This window comes from Camelus ferus, chromosome X (assembly GCF_009834535.1).
Source record: "Camelus ferus isolate YT-003-E chromosome X, BCGSAC_Cfer_1.0, whole genome shotgun sequence".
NCBI lineage: Eukaryota > Metazoa > Chordata > Mammalia > Artiodactyla > Camelidae > Camelus > Camelus ferus.
Genome location: NC_045732.1, coordinates 60,848,026 through 60,868,273, shown reverse-complemented (window position 1 = coordinate 60,868,273; position 20,248 = coordinate 60,848,026). Strand labels below are relative to the sequence as shown.

Here is a 20,248-nt window from a genome sequence, read left to right as displayed (position 1 = left end):
TCAGTACTGTCAAAGTAGAGGTAAATTTCATAAAATTGGGGGTTTGCTTATACTGTAAATTGCTGTCTTGTTCACTTGAAGCAGCATACAACAACATCCCAGAATGTCACTAAGTAAGAAAAGAATGGCTGCTGCACTGGCAAAAATAGGATGTAAGGATCAAAGGCACACTATTCAGCTAGCCAAAGGGATAGCAAACTCTTTTTCCCCCCCAAGCCCTTTCCCCATGTAAACAAAAGTTTATTAAGGAGAAAAGTATAATAAGCTAAACTTTAAATTTTCAAAAGTAAGCATTTGGAGATACTAATGCTAAGTTCAGGCTTCAAAAATGTCAACTATTGTCATCTGGATACTTCTGTTCTATTTTAAAGATGTATTCAACTTAGATACTTTAAACTATAGATTCATTTTTTGGTGGTCAAAATTATTTATCATCTAAAACATTTTACTTTAATTCCAAACGTTTTAACTACTAGTATGACAACAGGGTTTTAACTATCAGAGGAATTAACCAGTGGAAAGAAAAAGAGACAAACAAGCAAAATCCTATATTTAAGCCGCAGGCAACAATTAAGGCCCTTTCCGGCACAGTGGCATTGGACTGGCAACTCAAAAGTCCAGGAATAATTCTACTAACACAGGGAAACTCATGCATTTTGGTAAATATGCCCTAACATTCACAGTTGAAGCTTCTTCTAGACCTTGCTTTTTTCAATAGGGCAATTTTGACTTTTTCCTTCTTATTATGCTGCCTTGTGACTTGAACTCGACTTCTTTTTCTTCTTCTTACTATGTTTTTTGTGCTGTTTCTTCTTCTTCTTCTTTGCTTTCTCCATTGCTTTTTCTCGCTCTTCACGTCTTCTCTTCTTTTTTGCTTGAGCCTCCTCTTCGTAATCTGATTCTGATGAGGAATCTGGTGATGAAGGTTTCTCCTCAGGACAGGCCTTCTTCCTTTTTTTGCTGAGACTTCTGACATGCTTTTCTTTCTCTGTGTCATCCTTTGACTTCTTCTTCTTTTTAACAGACACCTTGCTCTCTGATTCAGATTCACAGGTAGAGCTTTCTGATGATTTGTGTGAACGGTTCTTCTTTTTCTTTCTTTTTTTTCCATGTTTCTTTTCCTCCTCCTCAGAATCTGAAGAGCTGCTTGAAGAATCAGAGCTTGATGAAGAAGGTGAAGACTGACAATATTTCTTCTTCTTCTTCTTCTTCTTTTTCTTCTTTTCTCTTTTTTTGGATGAGCCCTCCTTTTCACTCAATAACTTCTCTCTCCTTTTTTCTAATTCTTTCTTCCAATTCTCAGTCATTTTTTCTTCGAATTCCGCTAGTGCCTTGGAGCCTTTCTTTTTGTTTTCTAATTGTTTCTTCACTTCTTCCCAGGTGGGCCTTGGTCGATTCAGATAATCTTGTATTGTTGGGCCTAAGGATTGCGATGGGCCCCTCCATCTGGCCATTGCTATAGGATTCATATAGGCCACCCGGTTATCCCGCTTCCCCATGAGGCCTGATGGCGCCCAGAGCAGACTCTCAATTGCTAAAGAGAATAAGGATAGACCCCCTTTTTAGAGTCTTCATCTGCTGGTATACCAGGCGGGCTTGACTCTGTGAGAGAAGCAGATGGGATGATTACAAAACACCTTTAATAAGAGACAAAGTAATCATGTTTAAGTTTCACTGCTCGGTATCACATAACACAGCAGAAAGATTTCCAAAATCACAGACCTTGGGAACAAAGAATATACACACTTAAGATTTTTGCATATTTTAGATATTGTGGTACAAATGGAACATACAGTGCTTTTTATACCTCACGTTAGGTTCTGTTATCTAAATGTTTTAATAACGATTTCCTTTTATACTGTATGATACTTATCCTTTTTTCTTTCTTTCATTCTGCCTTACAGGTTATAAAGAGAGAGAGAGAAATTTCTATAGCTAAATTCTGTACCAGGCAGACCTTCTCCATCTTAGGAAAGTACAACCCAATCTCCTCCACTCTGACAAAAGTCCAGAGTCATCCCTGAAAAATCCTCCTCCCTCAACTCTCACATTCATTCTATTATTAAATCCTGCTGTTAAAATCCCACAGTAGGTCTCATGTCTGTTCATGTCTCTCCAAATATATTGTCAACACAGTCCATGTCCTATCATCTCTTGCTTAGACTACTTATATCTAGTATCTATTAAGTGTTTACTACCCACCAGGGACTGCTTAGTTGTGCAATGGATTATCTCACTCAGTCTCTAGAATAGCCCTATAAGGTTGATCCTATTGTTATTCCCATTTCGCAGCTGAAGAAACTGAGGCTTAGACAATTTGAGTAACTTGCACAGAGTAACAGCTAATAAATGGCAAATGGCAAAACCTGGATTTAAATCGAAGCACCCTGATGCCAAATCCTGCACACCTAACACAACACTATATTGCCTCCTTACAGCAACCTCTTAATTGATAGCCCTATTTTTACCCTTACTCTCTTCCATTCCAGTTCCATGCTGCAATTGGAAGGATCTTAAAATACCCTAGTGGTTTTACATTTTAATGAGAATCAAATCCAGACTCCTATAAAGGTTTTATATGATCTGTCCTGTTATCTCTCTTACTTTCACATAGAGCTACTCAATCCTTTTCTCAAGTCTATCTTTTCCAATCTTCTCTTGGTTTCTGGAACATGCTAAGCTCCAAGCCTAGCCACCATGGCCATTCCACCTCATCTTCAGGTCTCAATTTAAATGTCAATTCCTCAGAAAGACAACTGTTAGATTGAATTATATAAAATCACTAATTATACAGGACAAAAATAGTCAAATGCCAGCAATTTCACATGGCTCAACCTTATATTAAATTATGTTGCCTCTGTATCAATCCCTCATACTCATTATTCTGTATTACAGTTCCCTGCTTCTTTAATTCATGGCACTTAGAAAATTGATGATTATCTTATTCGTCTGATTATTTGAATGTATTTGTGTGTGTGAGTGCATGTGTGAGGGTGTGTATGTATGTGTGTGTGTGTATACCCATGGAAAAATATAAGGCCAAGAAGAGTAAGACCATGTTTGATCTGTCTTATCACCATGGTATTCCAGTATCCAACATGGCATCTGGCCCACACTAAGAACTCAATAAATATTTGCCCAATAATAAACAAACAAATGAATGGATTGATGGATGGGTAACTCTGTGAGAGAGGGGAATTCAGAGAAGCCTCTTGGAGTTGGTGATGTCTGTACAGGATTTTGAAGGATAAAGAGGAGTTTTCTCAGGAAACAAGGAAATGAAGGACATTCTGGGCAGAGGAAAGAATATGTGAAAAAACAGAGAGATCTGAAAGAGCACCACGTATATAGTGTTGATGGAGCCTAAAGTGCGAGAGGGCAGTGGCAGGAGGGAGGCTGCATAGGAATAAACAGCCTGATCACAGAGGCCCTCTTAGGTCATTTTAAGATCTTGGAATCTGTTCTATAGTTGATAGGAATCTAACAAAATCTGAAGAGAAAGATAATCAGACATATCACAGATTTTTCTCTTAATCTCCATCTTGACTATGACCCTTTAAGTCAACCTAACATACCTACCCATCAAAAGCTCAATGTCACAGACTTCACAGAGATTCTTGGTGATAGTTTCCTGCATTTGATTTACTGTGTTCTTTACCTTATTCTCTTCCTCTTCAGTTCTGTCCAGCTCCTCTTAGGGCTTTCTGTCATTTTCATTCTTACCACTACTCCAAAGAGCTGTCAAATATCATTGTTTCCCAGACTTGACCATCAAAAGCCCTTAAGGATTTTAGTTCATGTTCAACCGGCTGGTTGTTTCTGCCACTACACACTTAGAATAGCATAATCCATTCTAATTTCAGTTCCTTGAGACCTAGTCCTGACATCATCTGGAAAGACAGGTAAAGATCAGCTCACAAAGGATTTGGATGTGATGCTGAGGTTGGAATTTAGTCTCTGGGACTTAGAATGAAGCTGATGGGGGAAATATTGACTATTTTAAGCAGGAGATTGATATGGTCACATTTGAGTGTTTAAGAGACAATTTCTTACAGCATGAAAGATGAATTGGAGGCAGGTAAGACTGAGGACAATGAGATTCATTTAAGTATTCACACAGACAAGAAATGAAAGAGTCTCAACTAAAAACACTGGCATTATGAATGAAAAGAGCGGGAAATATATGAGACATGCTAAGGAGAGTCTACTGAAATTAATGATGAATTGGATACAAAGGGTGAGGAAGAGAAAGGAATCTAGGGCAAAGTTCTGGCTTGTGAGACTAGATAAAAGGGTGATGGCAATGAATGGGTAACATAGGAAATGGCATAGACTTTGAGAAAACGTCTAGGTTCAGTGCTGGTTTCATAAAGTTTGAGGTGCCTGTGAAACATCTGAATGAATCTACATGTAGGAAATTGGATGCATAGGTGTTAGCATTCTGGAATGTAACCTGAGTTAGAGATATGGGATTGGCAGTTGCTGAGTGATGGCTAAGGCTACGAGAGAAAATTAAATTACCTTGGGGAGGATTTCAAACGAAAAAAGATTTGAGCGCTGGATCCAATTTAATAACAACACACAGGGGTTGGCAGAGAAAGTAAAGCCTACAAAGAACACTTCAGAAAATTAGCCAGAGTGGTAAGAGCTAGACCAGCATCAGGAGAAAAAAAAAAAAAAAAGGAAGAGTCACAGAAACACAGCAGGGAGAATAAACTTTCAAGGTGAGGATAATAATTGCCAAAGGCCTATGTTCATGAATTTCATTTGAGCAATATTTAAACATTAAAATCTGGGGGAAAAAAACCCTAAATGTCCATCAATAATAAACAGGTTATATGAATTATAGTACATGTATACAACGGGATAGTATGTCCACAACATACTGTTGAGTGAAAAGTTCGCCAGATGTAAACATAAGTTATCACTGCATGTGGGGAGGCATTATTTCCTTTTGTAGATTTTTCTATACTATTCACATTTTTTTTACAATGAGCAGGTATTATCTTTACCTTTAAAAAAAATCCAGAAAAAAGATGTCATGGACAGTATTAAATGCAGCAGATAAGTCAAGTAAGATAAAATCAGAAAATGTCCATTATATTTGGTTATGAAGAAATCATTAGTTACTTTTGCTAACGCAATTTCAATTAATTAGTGAGGGTAGAAGCCAGATGACAGTGGATTAAAAACCAAATGGGAGGTGAGAAATTAGAGATATAAGGTACATAGACTCATTTGATAAGGAAAGTAAAGAGATAGGAAGGTAACTAAAATAAGGGATGAAAAATTAAGGAAAATTGTTTTTTGGTGTTGTTTGTTTTTATCATAGAAGAAACTTGAACATGTTTATAGGGTGACAAAGTATAAATAGAAAGAGTTTAAAGAAGATAGGAAAGAAAGGGAATAATTCTTTGTGGCAAACTACAGAAGAAACAGGAATCAAAGTCACAGTTAGAAGATGCCTCTTCTTGAAAGAGCAGAGGCAAAGAATAAAGAAAGAATATGGGTGTAGGGTTGTTTTTTTCTTTTAATGGGAGGGAGATGAAAGGGTGAAAGTTGAAGTGTTTCTCACATAATAGCCTGAATTTTCATTCAATGGTAGGTGCCAAGGTCATCTGCTAAGAATAAGGCAGGTTGAGGTAGCATAGAAGTTTTGAGACCAATAATTAAAATTTGGAATAACTGCAGAGGGGAATGGGGGAGAATGCTGACAGCAGACAAGAGTTGTGGGAGGCCCTCAGAACTGCAGAATCTGTGTGCTCTGTCCTCAGAAGATAAAGCACACTGAGAAAAAAGAAAAAGTAACCGCTACAAGGTTTCTTGCTCAAGGCTCTTTGTTTAAAAAGTATTATGGTTTAACTTCTGTTTCTATTTTAGAAGAGAAACTTGATTCTCTATATCTCTATTTGTATGAAGTATGTTAATTTTGTATAAAGATTAGATACAGACTCTAACAGCCCTATGGTAATCTGGGTGTTATAACAGTTATTTGTTCTTTCATTCTTACAACTCCCTTTTGATTACTTATACCAGACATTATGTTACATGCCATGGAGATTATGGTCTAGTAAAGGTCTAGTCATTAAACAAATATCAAACAAATGAGTATACAATTACAACTGTGATTAGAATGATAAAGGAAAATTATAGGATGCTATGAAAAGTATAATGAGTGACCTCATTTAGAATGGAAGGTCAACTCTGAGATACTGACATGTAACTAACATGTGATCTGAGACCTGATGGATAAATCAGAGATAGCCAGATGAAAGGGTTAAACAGTATAGGAGTAATAAAAGAGCCAAAGTCAATTGAATGTTCCAAGAAAAAAGAATACCAGATGCTTAAGGCCCTGAGGTGAAAAGGAAAATCCAAATACAATGCAAATATTCACATTATTACACTGTTGTAGACCAGTCATAATATTAACTTCTTGAAAGTGATTGTATCTATACCATTTTTTTCATTGAATATGCTCAGGTAAAAGTCAATATGAATTTAAGTTAATTAAAAGCATATTTTAATGTTTCACAGTGTAATTTCAATTGTAACTATTACCAAGGCTAGTTACTTTGAAGACATACCCTATTTTACAAATCATTTCACTGAATTTTTAGTGCTATGTCTAGCTGTAAGCATCACACTGTGTCTCACAGACACATGCACTGGAAAACTCTTTAAAATAGTTGGCAATTGCACTGAGACTTAATATGAAACATCCAACTCTTCTGAAAAGGTCTGGACAATCAGATGAGGCCCCTATACAAAACAATGTTCTTTGTTCCCACTAGCTAATGTAAGTTTAAGTACCACGATACCGAAATAAATGACTCTTATAAAGCTACTTAAAGGCTTAAAGACAGCAATGCATCTACTAATTTATAAAATAATAATAATAATAACCTGCACATATATACTAACAATACCTTTAATTATCACACTATGTTTCTGCCATTTCACATTGAATAATAACATAGAAAAAAAGCCACAGCATAATATAATTCACAGGCTGAATAAGAGACAAAGACGGTTTCTGGAGACATTTAATTATACTTGACAATTTCCTGAAAATATCGAGCTTTTGCAAGTGTACATAATATGATATCCTTTCTCTAAATTAAACTCAAGCAACTACACATTCTATTCCAGTTGTTAACATGACTGTCTTGAAGGAGAAGTTATCACTCTTATTTTGACTGGGATCAAGATGATAGAAAGCTGTGCTGTGTTAAAAGCATTCACCTCAGGTGAATTCCCTCTAGCGTAGTTGTGTCATGGAGCATTTCTCATCTGAGGAAAAAGGTGTAGAATTTGAAAGACTGCCTCCTCTTTTCCCGTCTACAGAATTGTCAAATGACAAGGGATCAGTCTCTACCATCTTAAGGATGACACCAGAAAGCTTACAGCAGCAACAAAATATTGCAGATGTAAGAGATAAAATAAAAAAGAATGGTTATGAGAGGGTAGAAGCACCAAGTATGAATTTTAGCTAGGTGTTTATTCTAAAGAAATGAGTGCTTCACCCTTATTTATCTTAATAGAGTAATACATTTTGGATTTTATACTCAGAAAAACAAATCATTGTTATCATTTAATTGAATCGAAATTAAAAAAATATAAACTTTCTAAAATCTTTAGATTTATAGAAAAGTTGCAAGTATACTAGAGTATCTTTTATATCCAGTTTTCTTAATGATAATATCTTACATTAATACGTACATTTGTACATTTGCCACAACTAATAAGCCAATACTAACACATTCATATTAACTAAAGTCCATTCTTCATTTGAATTCCCTTAGTTTTTAACCTACTGTCCTTTTTCTGTTCCAGGATTCCATCCAGGACACCACATCACATTTAGTCATTATGTCTCCCAGGCTCCTCTAGACTGTGGCAGTTTCTTAGAACTTCCTTGGTTTTGAGGAATACTGATTTAGTATTGATTTTTTAGAATGTTCTTCATTTTGGGTTTGTCTGATGTATTCGTTGGCCATAATTTGAACATTGTTAAAGTCTATATAAATGTAAAGACTTGATATTCCATCAGTCATGTGAAAATGATTACAACTATTCAGTATTCACCACAAATAGGTACTATTCCAAGTGGTTTACCTTGATTATCTCAATTAATTCTCACTACTTCATGAAGTAGGTACTATTATTTTCCCCACTTGACAGATGAGCAAACTCAATCTCAGAAAGGTTAAGTAATTTTTCCAAGGTCTCACAGTAGTAGAGCCAAGATTGGACCCCTAGCAGCCTGATTTAAAGCCAGCATTGTTAAAGAATGCCATTGTAGCATGAAAAGTAGCTGCAAATTCTAGCTGAGGACTCTAATGAAAATATGATGGTTATTGTAGCTGTACACCTATCCCTTAAGTTCAGAAGGTCACATGGCAAATGCTCTCCTGAAAGGGTAGAAAAATGTCTAATGTTAATATAATTTAAGAGGGAGGGTATAGCTCAGAGGTAGAGTGTGTGCCTAGCATGCACAAGGTCCTGGGTTCAATCCCCAGTGCCTCCATTAAAGATAAACAAACCTAATTACCTCCCCTGCTAAAAATGTAAAATTATAAAAAAAAAAAAGCTCAAAGAAAATATAACTTACATTGGTTAATATTATCAGTTTATATAAATTGGGACTACTTGAAGCAGGTGTTCTACATATTTATCAGATCAATCTCAAATTTTCAGATACATGAAGCATAAATCTCTCTTGGAGTGGGAGAGGAGATGGGAGTCTAGCTTAAACCAGTCAATGTATTTTTCTGCATTACTATGTGGCTGGATATAACTAACGTTTACAATAATGAGGAGAACCTGGGAAAATGGAAATGTACAGAAGACTCAAAAACACCGTTTAACTTATTATTTTCAACTTTTTTCCTTACCCAACCTGATTACCTGATTTAAGTTTTCCCTTCTCTCTTCACACCTGCAAGTACAGGGATGCTTAAGGAAAAGTGTTAACCATAATCAGCAAAAAGCAAATGGAAACTGTCCAAATCAACCTGGGTAATCAATAAACTATCAAGAGTTTCTCCTTTTTATACTCCAGATAACTTACTACCTATCTCTGTTCCTTCACATGGCTGTATATGTTCCTGCTATTTATATGATGTGTAATGTGTCACTTGTAGTTTCCTTTTCCCCCACTGGATTGCAGATCCCTAAAGGGTAAAGGCTTCAGTGTTGCTCAGACTACCATGTTTTCTATCCACTGCTATGGCAGATATTCTGAGTCACAGAATTTGCTAACCTAACACTTAACAACATGTCATATCAGTTATTTTGACCTATTTATTATATCATTGCCAGCAGCAGTTGTCATGCAAGACTCAGGAATACAGGAAAGTTCCACACTAGGAAGTCAGTTGTTTTTACCCAGACTCCCTTAAATCTTTTTCACCTTTTGACTGACATTGAAATAATCGGCCTATATACCCTTAAATCTTTTTCACCTTTTGACTGACATTGAAATAATCGGCCTATATAACTGCCTGAATCAGGAACCTGAAGATTCCAGCACATTTGCTTGATTTACTTCAAACTCAGTAACTCTAGATAACTGTTTTTCTCTATGGAAGAAGTCAATTCTAACCCTAAATCCCTCACAGGCCCTGAATATGAGTGTACAGATTACTTGTGCCATCCCTTAACTCTTCTGATAAGCAGCTCTAGCAAAACTTTGTAATCTGTTTGGCTTATCTATTCCAAAATGTTTGAGGATGAAATTCCTCATCTTGAAAATAAATTTGATATCCTAAAACTTAGAGAAACATCTAAAATGTTATAGCATGCTGAAATGGAAGAAAACTTGGTTTTTATCAGCCTGAATTACTGGCTTAGAAAATAAATCATGGTTCTATAACTTTATTTTGGCCATAACATACAATTTAAAATGGAAAAATAATCTTAAAATAAGGTTGAATATGTTTGACAAAAATACATAATATCAATGTATGTATTTCACTTACGCACTCAACAAATGTTTATTGTGATCCTACAATGAGCCAGGCAAGTATTAATTTAAACAAGGAAGATAAAGTCCATGAATTCATGTGGTCTACATGTTAAAAGGAGGGAGATAATGAACAAATTTGAGCTTTATTCCAAATATGTCAGAAGGAATCTAATCAAGACTTTAAAAGAAAATACTGGCTGGTGGTTGGGGGGTAGGGGAAATAGAGGAACAAGTTAAATGATGTAATAAGGAAACACAGCTAACTGCAGAAGGTGGGACATTCTATAAAACAGATATCTGGCCTTTTCTAGAAATTACATGGGAAAACAATGAGGACTGCTCTAGAAAAAAAGAAGATTTAAAGAGACATGATTAAACGCCATGCATGAACTTTGGTTTTATCCTAGTTCAGTAAAAAAAAAAAAGGTATATGAGGTTTCTTTCTGGAGTGATAAAAACGTTCCAAAATTACATTGTGGTGATGGGTGCACAACTTTCATAAATTTGCAGTAAAACATTAAATCTTACACTTAAATAACTTTCATAGTGTGAAAATTATACTACAATAAAGCTGTTAAAATGATTCTGAGGGCACACTTAGGGATATCTCATACTGGAAGGTAGTAGATGATATCAGGGAATTTAAAAAAATAACTTAAATATTACAATATTAAGAGTATTGGAGAGAATGCCCTTATTTTTAGGAGATGCAAGCTGAAAAAACTGCAAATGAAGCATCATGAGGTCTGTAACTTTCATATTGTGCTTTTTCTTTTAATATTCATCACAATGAAAATGATCTAATTATTTGTGTAATCATTTGTTTAATACCATTTCCACACTCTAAATGATGGGTTCTATAAGGAAAAGATCTATGTGTACTGTGGTCACCACCAAAGCTCTCAAAAACATTAGCATACCAATACGTTATTTCATTTAAAAATCAATAAAAACCACCTTTCTTAACCCCATTTCCCCTGTTATCTACCGCTCCATTTCTCTGTTGTTTTTTTTCAGTAAAACTCCTGGAAAGTGACATTTATACAGTTTTCAACCCTTCTCCTCCCATTCTCTCTTGAACCCACACCCATGGGGTGTTCACTTCAACCACTCTATGGGAACTTTTGTTGCCCAGGTCACTAATGACCTCCATGTTACTGTATCTAATGATCAATTCTCATTTTTATCTTAACTTAATCATTTGGTATCAATTAACAGAGTGGATCACTCCCTCCTCCTTGAAACACTTACCTCAAATGGCTTCGAAGATTACAAATGCTCAGTTTTCCTCTCACTTTCCCAGCTGCTGCTTTCCAGTCTCCCTTTCAGGTTCTTCCACTTTGACCAAAGATGAAAAATGAGATAATATTTGTTAAAGTCCTTTGCATAAGTTGGCAGTAAATTTTAACTAAAGTTTTAACTTAGTAAGTAAGAACTAAAACTTTAAGTAACAACAACAAAAATGTAACCAAATTTGAAAAGGTATACTGACCAGAAGAAAAGGTTCTTTTATTCAGGCAAAGTAATAACCCTCTTTAAAAGGTTATAATTAGCCCATTCTCGCCATTATAGTTATTTATTCAATTGTAAATATCTTAGTAACTACAGATTATTCCCTGCTTTCATACTTTTCCTACCTATAATTGGTCATCTAATGTATTCCTTCCTCATTGCCTATTGAAACTCCTCTACCCTCAAAGGAATCTGGTCTGAAACCCAACCTCTTTAAACAAAATTCTGCCCCAACATCTGGACTCCTATTTTATATTTCTATAGTGCTTTCAAATTTACAAAGTGAATTAATAAATAAAGGAGCAATACTGGGGTAAATTGTATGAAATAATTTAACAACTCTAAACAATCTAAGGAATACAATTTCTACCTTCCTTGGTGTCCCTAAACTTTGATGACCAACGCAGACTAACCAACATAAACATTTCTGACAGCAATAATAGATATTACTCTAAGACTGTAACTCAAAGTGTGGTTCCAGGACCTATGGGGTTCTCCAAGATCCTTTCAGGAGGTCTGCAAAGTTCTCTTTTTTCCAGATATCTTATTTGTGTGAGGCCTGATTTTTTAAATATACTTCAACTAAAGCAACCTATCACAACAGATTAAATGTAGAAGCAGATAAGAGAGTTATTAAGTTGCCACTAAAGAGATTTAAAAGTGTAAAATAATACATCTCTGTTCATTAAATATTTTTAATTTTGAAAATATAATTACATTCTGTAAAACGTTATCTAGTTAAAATTTAATGGTCTTATTACTGGTATGTTCAAATGGATTAATCAATAGCTTAAATTTTTCTCAGTTTTAGTTTTTAATACCATAAATATCAATAGCTGTTATTTACCAGATATTATTTACCACATAAACAAATGTTCTTTGGGGTCCTCAGTAATTTCTAATAGTCTAAAGGATTCCTGAAACCAAATGGTTAGAGAACTATTCCTCTGAGAAAATGTTTCTCGAAGTATGTCCACTGACCATCTACATCAGCGCTATATGGGACACTTGTTACAAATACAGATTTCAGGACTCCACGTAAGACCTACTAAATCGTAACTTCTGGGGTCATGAACTTACATTTTAAACCCGATCCTCAGTGACTCTTACACACACTAATGTTAGAAAACTCTAACAAAGAGGTATATAGACTTCAGAGTCTGATAGTCAGTCTCTAGCTCGGCCACTTCCTGTTTGTAACCATAGCCCATACCACCCTTCGACCAACCAATTTCCGGCTCTCATTTTCCCCATCCGCTGAACCCTCTTCAAACTGCAAATCCTCAGTTAAACAGTTCCTTATTTCCAGAGGAAACTCAAAAATTCCTATGTAAGAGGAGTTTAGGGGCAGCAATCTGGTTGTTAGAGAAAGTTAGGGACTTCAAGTTGCACTTCCGTAGGAAGTACGCGGCTTTACTCAGACTGCTTCACTCAGACTGCTTCATTTGGGGTAGCTGTGTGGAGAAAGTAAGATTTCGGAGGTGGGTAAAACATTCTAGGCTACACCTTGGCATCACCCCTTACCTATGTCCTTCCCCTGCGGGACGGGAACGACCTCAGAGGAGTTTATTTTCTGTTTTTCACCTCAGAGTACCGTGCCACCGTTGAAGCCGGCAGCCATTTTGTCTTCCCTTAGCCCCGCCCCCAATCCGTTATCCTTACAAAGTTGCCGCCCACTTCCTCAGTGCAGGCTGTGATTTGCATACAGAGTTCTGACCAATCAAAGGTCTGAAACTGGTTATGATGTCATTGATTTAACAGAAACCTGACAGAAATCCGTGAAATTTTGCCCAGCCGTGAACGATCACTTTAAGAGCCAAAGGCTTATTTAAATATATAAAGTTTTCTGTAGAACGCTGCTATTAAAGGTACAGACCACTAACGCTCAAGATCAGAATCATCTAGGTTTCTTAAAAACCTACAAAATAACTACATAATTAAAACTGTGACAGTGCTGTAAAGAAAATGCATAGGGTTTGATGACAGCACATATCTAGTACTTAGTCAATGGGATCAAGGAAGACCTCTCTTTGAAAGCAGGATTTAAAATAAGACCTGAAAGATGAATAGTCACTAGCCAGATAAACAGGATGAGGGCTAGTTCAAAGCAGAAGAAAAAAACATGTGAAAGCACTGAGACAGGAATGATGTTGGCTCCTTCAAGAAACAATAGGCTAACATGACTGGAGGGTAACGATCAATGGTGATGGCAGCGTGGGATGATGCTGAAGAAATGGGCAGAAGCATGATCATGAAGGACCTGAGAGGCAATATTAAAGATTTTGAACTTTGTCCAAAAACTATGGGAAGATTTTTGAATAGAGAGACATGCTCATATTTGTATTTTAGAAAAATCATTCTCTCTAGTATGTGGAAAATACAGAGGAGATAAGATTGGATACAGAAGGAATGTTAATCTACATGAGAGATGATGGTTAGTCAGATTAGGATGGGGCTAGAAGGCCATGGCTCATGAATAACACCCTTAACTGAGTACCATACTGTATACCAGGTGTGGAATCACTGAACATTTTAAACAGGGAAGTGACATGATCATATTTTCACTTTTAAAAAGTCACTTTGCCCCACATATGGAGAAAGGATACTAGTGGTCTATAAAGGAATGCAGGGTGATGAATTAGGCAGTAGTATAGGTATGATAGTTTGGACTGGGTAGTGGCAGCAGATGAAGATGGTCTGAGATAGTCTGGATTAGGATGCTGGCACTAAAGTAGGAGACAAATGGGCAGATATGAGATACTATTTTGGAGGCAGAACCAAGAGGACTTGGTGACTGGGTAAGGGAGAAAAAGAAATCAAAGATAACTATCTGGAACTCGGCAGCCAGAAGTGCCATTTATTGTATCATTAAAGAAGTGGTAAAGGGTGGATGAGCAAATTTGTTTTTGTACATGTTAATTCAGAGATGTCTGCTAGACACCCAAATAGAGATTCTGACTAGGCAGCTGATTGTATGAGTCTGGGGCTCCAAAGGGATGCATGTTTGGCTGTCTACCTTACACTTCAGACTCTGAAGACTTGTAGACTTGAAGAATATACTTGTAGACTCGAAGTATATACTTGAGGACTCTCACATTACATGGAGAATTTCTTTAGGGCAGCAGTACTGATTTATTCATCTATTATTTCCCGTGGTATCAAACACATAAGAAGTACTCAATATATCTGTTTATTTGAATTAAATTATGTAATCAATTTCAGTCACTGTTTCATCACAATTCTAAACACATAATCAATACTACACAAAAAATTATTCAGTAATCCATATGTTTTGTCTTTACAAGACAAGTGATAGTTTAACATGTGTTTTGACTGAATTGGCATAGCTCAATTGATATTCTGTCACTGGACTTTTGAAGTTAAAAGTGTTTGGAACACAAATTCTCATAGCCTAGAACTTCCACCTATGCCTAGGTGAGGAGGTCAGGAAATCTTTCCCAAAAGCACTATAAGCCTGGACAAAATTAACAAAAGCAACCATTTCAGCACTTTGGAAATTGAACAAAACTATAAATCCATCTGAGTAGTGTTTATTTTTGAAACATCGCTGACCTTGGGGTACAATGAGCAGGAATCGGTGGCATTAGGACCTAGAGCTGCTCCTATACCCCCCAGCCCCCCAGTTCAATCAGTACAGAGGACTTACACACTGAAAACCACAAAACACTGCTGAGAGAAATTAAAGAACATCTAACTAATTAGGCAGATATTTCATGCTCTTGGATTGGAAGACTCAATACTATCAAGATAGTAATTCTCCCCAAATTGGTGGACAGACTAAATGCAACCCCTATTAAAATCCCAGCTGGCTTCTTTGCAGAAATTGACATTGACCAGTTGATCTTAAAATTAATATGGAAATACAAGGAACCAGAATAGTCAAAACAAATTTGCAAATGTGGAACAAAATTGGGAGGACTCACACTTTCCTATTTCAAAATTTAAGATAAAATCACAATTAATCAGACAGTGTGGTATTGGCCCAAGGATAGGCATATAGATAAGTAGAATAGAATTCAAAATTCAGAAATAAAGTCTAACATTTATGGTCAATTGATTTCCCACAAAGGTACGAAGACAATTTAGTAGGGGAGAGGTTAGTCTTTTCAACAAAGGAGCTGGGACACTTTTTTTTTAAAACAAGAAGGAAATTAGACCCTTGCTTCATACTATATACAAAAAATTAACTCAAGATGGATCACAGACCCAAATTTAAGAGCTAAAATACATAATTTCTGGAAGAAAATATAGGATAAAATTTCATGACCTTGAGTAGGGCAGAGAGTTCTTAGGTACAGTATTGAAACCATGATCCATAGAAGAAAAAATTGATTGATTTGAATTTATCAACTTTGACTCCTCAAAAGTCACCAATAAATGCAAGCCACAGACTAGAAGAAAGCATTTGTAAATCATAGATCTAACAAAAAGCTCAGACACAGAATATCTGAATAACTCTTACAACTCAGTAATTATTAGGAAGCAAAAAACCCCATTAAAAATAGGCAAATAGTTTGAAAAGACATTTCCTCAAAGAAGATATGAGTGGCTAAAAGGATATAAAAAGATACGCGTCATTAGTCATTAGGGAAATGTAAATCAGAACCTCAATTAGAAACTACTACATATCCACTAGAATGGCTATAATAAAAAAGACAAATGATACCAAATGTCGAGGATTCAGAGAAAACAGACCACTTGTGCATTGTTGGTGAGGATATAATATGGTACAGATACTTTGTAAACTATTTTGGAAGTTTCTTAACAAAGTAAATATAAATTTCCCATAAATAGCAGTTTTACTCCTAGGAATCTAACCATAAGAAATAAAAATGTATGTCCATACAGAGGCATGTGTATAACTGTTCATAGTAGCATTACCGGTAATAGCAAAAAAGCTGGAAAAAATGCAAACATCCATCGCCTAGTAAATGGATGAACAATATGTGATATATTTACACAATGGAATACTATTAATCAATTAAAAGAAACAAGCTATTGATACATGCTACAACATGGATGCACCTTAAAAACATTATGCTCAGTGACAGAAGATAGATGCAATGGACCACATATTATATGATTCCATTTATATGAAGTATACAGAAAAGGCAAAGTTACAGAGGAAGAAAACAGAAGAGTAGTTGCTTAAGCCTAGGCATGGAAGAAGAAATTAACCACTAATGGGTCCCACAGAACTTTTGGGGATGACGGAAAAATTTTAAAACTGATTTGTGGTGATGGTTGCACAACTCAATTAATTTACTAAAATCATTGAATTATACACTAATAAGAGTGAATTTTATAGTATGTATATTACATTTCAATATATCTGTTTTAAAAAACACAGGGATATTTTAAAGGGAAGAATTTGATGGACTTCCTTTAAGGCACCTACAATGGCTTTCTTTAGGCTTACCGTATGTACTAATTTTCATAATTTCTCCGTTTACATAACACTCCTTACACAACAATGAATCACAAGCCCTGACTGCTAAGCCTTTTCCCAGTTGTAATCTTACATATCCAGTTACCTTTCCGACTACTCCCTGATAACTAACTCTTCTCCATCTCAGTAAGTTTTCCTTCTCAATTTTCTCAAGGCTATTAGTTATGCCTGCTTTTTACATCTTCTCACACTCTTAGTACTAATATATGACATTTTCACATGATTTTTTTTACTTATTAACATAACTGCTCCTGGGATGCTTCATGCTTTCATTTTTTGCCTCCTAAATTAGACTGTGAGCTACATCAAAGGCAACTTTCAAGGTTTAACTTTTTCTGTACTCTCAAAACAGGCAGCACAGTGCTGAGAACAAAGCAGATAGTCATTAAATGAATGTTGATTTAAATTAATAGCCCACATTCTTGCATTCATTTATCACAAGTTTATGAGCACCCAATACATGTAAAACACTGGGTTAAGTGCCATCAAGAAACCGAAGAAATGTATGATACATGCTCTCTCTTCTGAAGGAATTTATAAACAAGCTGGGCATGTAAAGGGTTAGAAAATACAAGACTATCATTCAAAAAAGATGTCAAGAAGCAATCCATGATTAAGAGAAAATGAGGAAACAAAATCAGTGAGTCATGGATCAGAAAAAGAGCTAAAATGAGTCTTAGAAGAGATAAATTGGATACTGAAATGTGAGAGAGGTTGAGATTTCAGGCAGGAAAGATGGACTGAGTGAGAAGGGCAGAGGTGAGAATTCAAAGTTTACGTAGAGAATTTGGGAGAAAATTAAGGTTGAAAATTGGGTTGAGGCCAGAAAGTGAATGGCCATGAATGCCTGATTAAGTTGTCCAGACTTTATTCTGCTAAAATAGCCATTCACTGAGCACCTACTATGTGACTGGTGGGTTACATGCATTGTTGTATGTTGGATACTGGATGTCCATTTCCTCGGTCTCATAGCCCTCAGATTTTCTTTCGAGAAGAGTCCAGTGGGACCATAACTAGAGGGCTCACACTATTGTAGTGAAGGGGCAAGCAATTACATTGCAAAATGACTGAAGTTTCAGTTTATTTCATCCTATTCTGGTTATGATGATAAGACTGTTCTGGTTATGAGGCCCTTGTGTTTTCTGCTTCCTTGGTATCCAGAGCTACTTCAATTCCTGCCTATTTCCAGCCCTGACTCACTAGCCTTCCACAGATTCTGTGAGATCTTGTTATTTTTCCAATGAATTAAATTTTAAGATAGCCAGAGTTGATTTATGTTGCTTGCAACTAAAATGTCCTAATTGATGGAGTTATATATTATTCCACATTTCACTGACAAAGAGACTGTGTGTTAGTGTGATTAAGTTAACTTCCCCAAGGCCATACAGCTAGCAAGAGGCAAACGTGGGTAACGTTTGACTCAGGAATCTAATTTCTATAAAATTACTTACCAGAGGCTACATGGCATGACCAAGACTCAAACTCTTGTTTGTCTGACTTCAAAACTCGTGTTTTTTTAATTTCCCTACACGACTCTTCCTTTCAATGAGGAATCACTGCAGATTTTCGAAAAGGGCATGGCATGATGAAAATGGCATTTTCGAAAGGTTAATTTCACAACAGAGGATAGCCTGGAAGGGAAGCAAGAGAGCTTGAGGTAGGCAGATAGATGACAATGATGAGGTAAATAATCCAGATGGAAAATGACAGTGGTCTGAAATAGTGAAATGACGGTTGGAATGCAGGAGAATATAGAAGGGAACAGTAACTAGAGTACTTTATCAGTTGTCATAGAACTCTCTCTCTGAAATGTGCATCCCATTAATTTTTACTATTTTATAATAACTTCGGTTCAGTGATTTCAAATTTCAGTCCAGTAAGCATATGTGTTTTACTGAATTAAACAGAATCTCTTAGTAAGCATATTATAAACTTATAAGCAAATGTACATCATCAGCAGCTAAATTATATCTACATCATTTACAGAAAAAAATGCAATTTGCCTGTGATTTTATGATCAAGCAATATTTTAGGTCTTTCAATTTCTTCAAATCATCAGAACCACAGGAAAGAAAGGATATCACAAAATCCAAACAGTTATTTGTAAGAATTAGCTGAAGTTTTTCCACAAAACTAAAAATAAACTTTGCAACAAAACGGTTGATCTACTCGTGATCTTCATTTTCCCGGCAACCTAAGTGTCTAGAAGCAAGAGTCATTTTCTCCATTAGAGATAGCTGCACAAGTCAATAGGAAAAATGATATGAGTTTTGAAATAAGAGGAAAGGAAACAATTTGAATGAAAGAACTGTGTACAGGTCAGACTATGTGAGTGCTGCTCAAGCAAAAGATATTTCCTCATTTGCAGAAGCAGTAATTGGGACAGCACTCGAGCTCTCTATATAAACCTTGCTTGACTAAATAGCAACACCAATTTTGTTCAAACAATGTTACTCATTGTTGCCTTAATTGTTTCCTTTTGAGTTACAAAAATAATGCCTGCTCATTGTTTAAAAATTCAAAAAATGCTTCAGAATAGAAATTAAAAAGTTAAACTTTTTCCTTCTATCTAATCACATCAGTTGGGTGTGTATCTTTTCAGACATTTTTCTATGAACATGAAAACACACACACATGCACACCCCCAAAATACATCTTTTTATATGTACTTTTATATGGATGAGATCATACTGCAGATATTGTTTTGCAACATGTCTTTTTATTTGACACTTTACTGTGGGCATCTTTTGCACATACTGAGAACCAGCTCTTTTGTTCTCAGTCACCAAGGCAGGTATGGTCTCAAGTCCTAGTTCATGGCATTTTCCCAGTCATTTAAATGCTTCAATAACTGGTTTTTTTTGTTGTTGTTGTTGTTTTTTTTGGTGTGTGTGTTTAAAAAAACTTGACTTCCCAAGGAAAAGTATCTTTTAAATAATAAAGAAATTGGGGAATTTGTTTTCTTTTTAATATCCTACAAGAAAGGAAGATTCAATGTGACATGTAGATGCTTAATTCAAATCGCAAAGCTCTGATAACAAATAAACAAAATCTGGTTCTCAGAGTAGTCTTTTTTTAAAAAACTACTTTATTTTATTGTGGTTAAGAACCCTTAAATTTTAAGTGTACAATATATTATTGTTGACTAAATGTACAATGTTGTACAACAGATCTCTAGGGCTTATTCATCTTACTTAACTGAAACTTTATGAGTAGCTTTTTTTTATGATATCCAGAGTACAATTTATTGAAAGGAGATGCCTTGATATTTTGATACATTTTTTCCTTTAAATGCC

The 20,248-nt window shown here is 35.6% G+C and overlaps 1 protein-coding gene across 2 annotated transcripts in view; it reads right to left on the bottom strand.

Annotated features, from left to right (window-relative positions):
• Positions 1 to 324: 324 nt before the first annotated feature.
• Positions 325 to 20,248, bottom strand: part of FAM133A (family with sequence similarity 133 member A) — a 29,463-nt gene continuing 9,539 nt past the window's right edge. Inside the window, exons 1-3 of one of the 2 annotated variants that reach the window (XM_032475397.1) lie at positions 13,007 to 13,128; positions 11,222 to 11,308; positions 325 to 1,602 (exon numbers count right to left, since the gene is read on the bottom strand). In XM_032475397.1, the coding sequence (XP_032331288.1) occupies positions 744 to 1,499 (756 nt within the window). In that variant the 5' untranslated portion in view covers positions 1,500 to 1,602; positions 11,222 to 11,308; positions 13,007 to 13,128 and the 3' untranslated portion in view covers positions 325 to 743. Of the gene's footprint in view, positions 1,603 to 11,221; positions 11,309 to 13,006; positions 13,129 to 20,248 lie in introns of those variants that run through there. The other variant, XM_032475398.1, reaches the window with a different exon arrangement.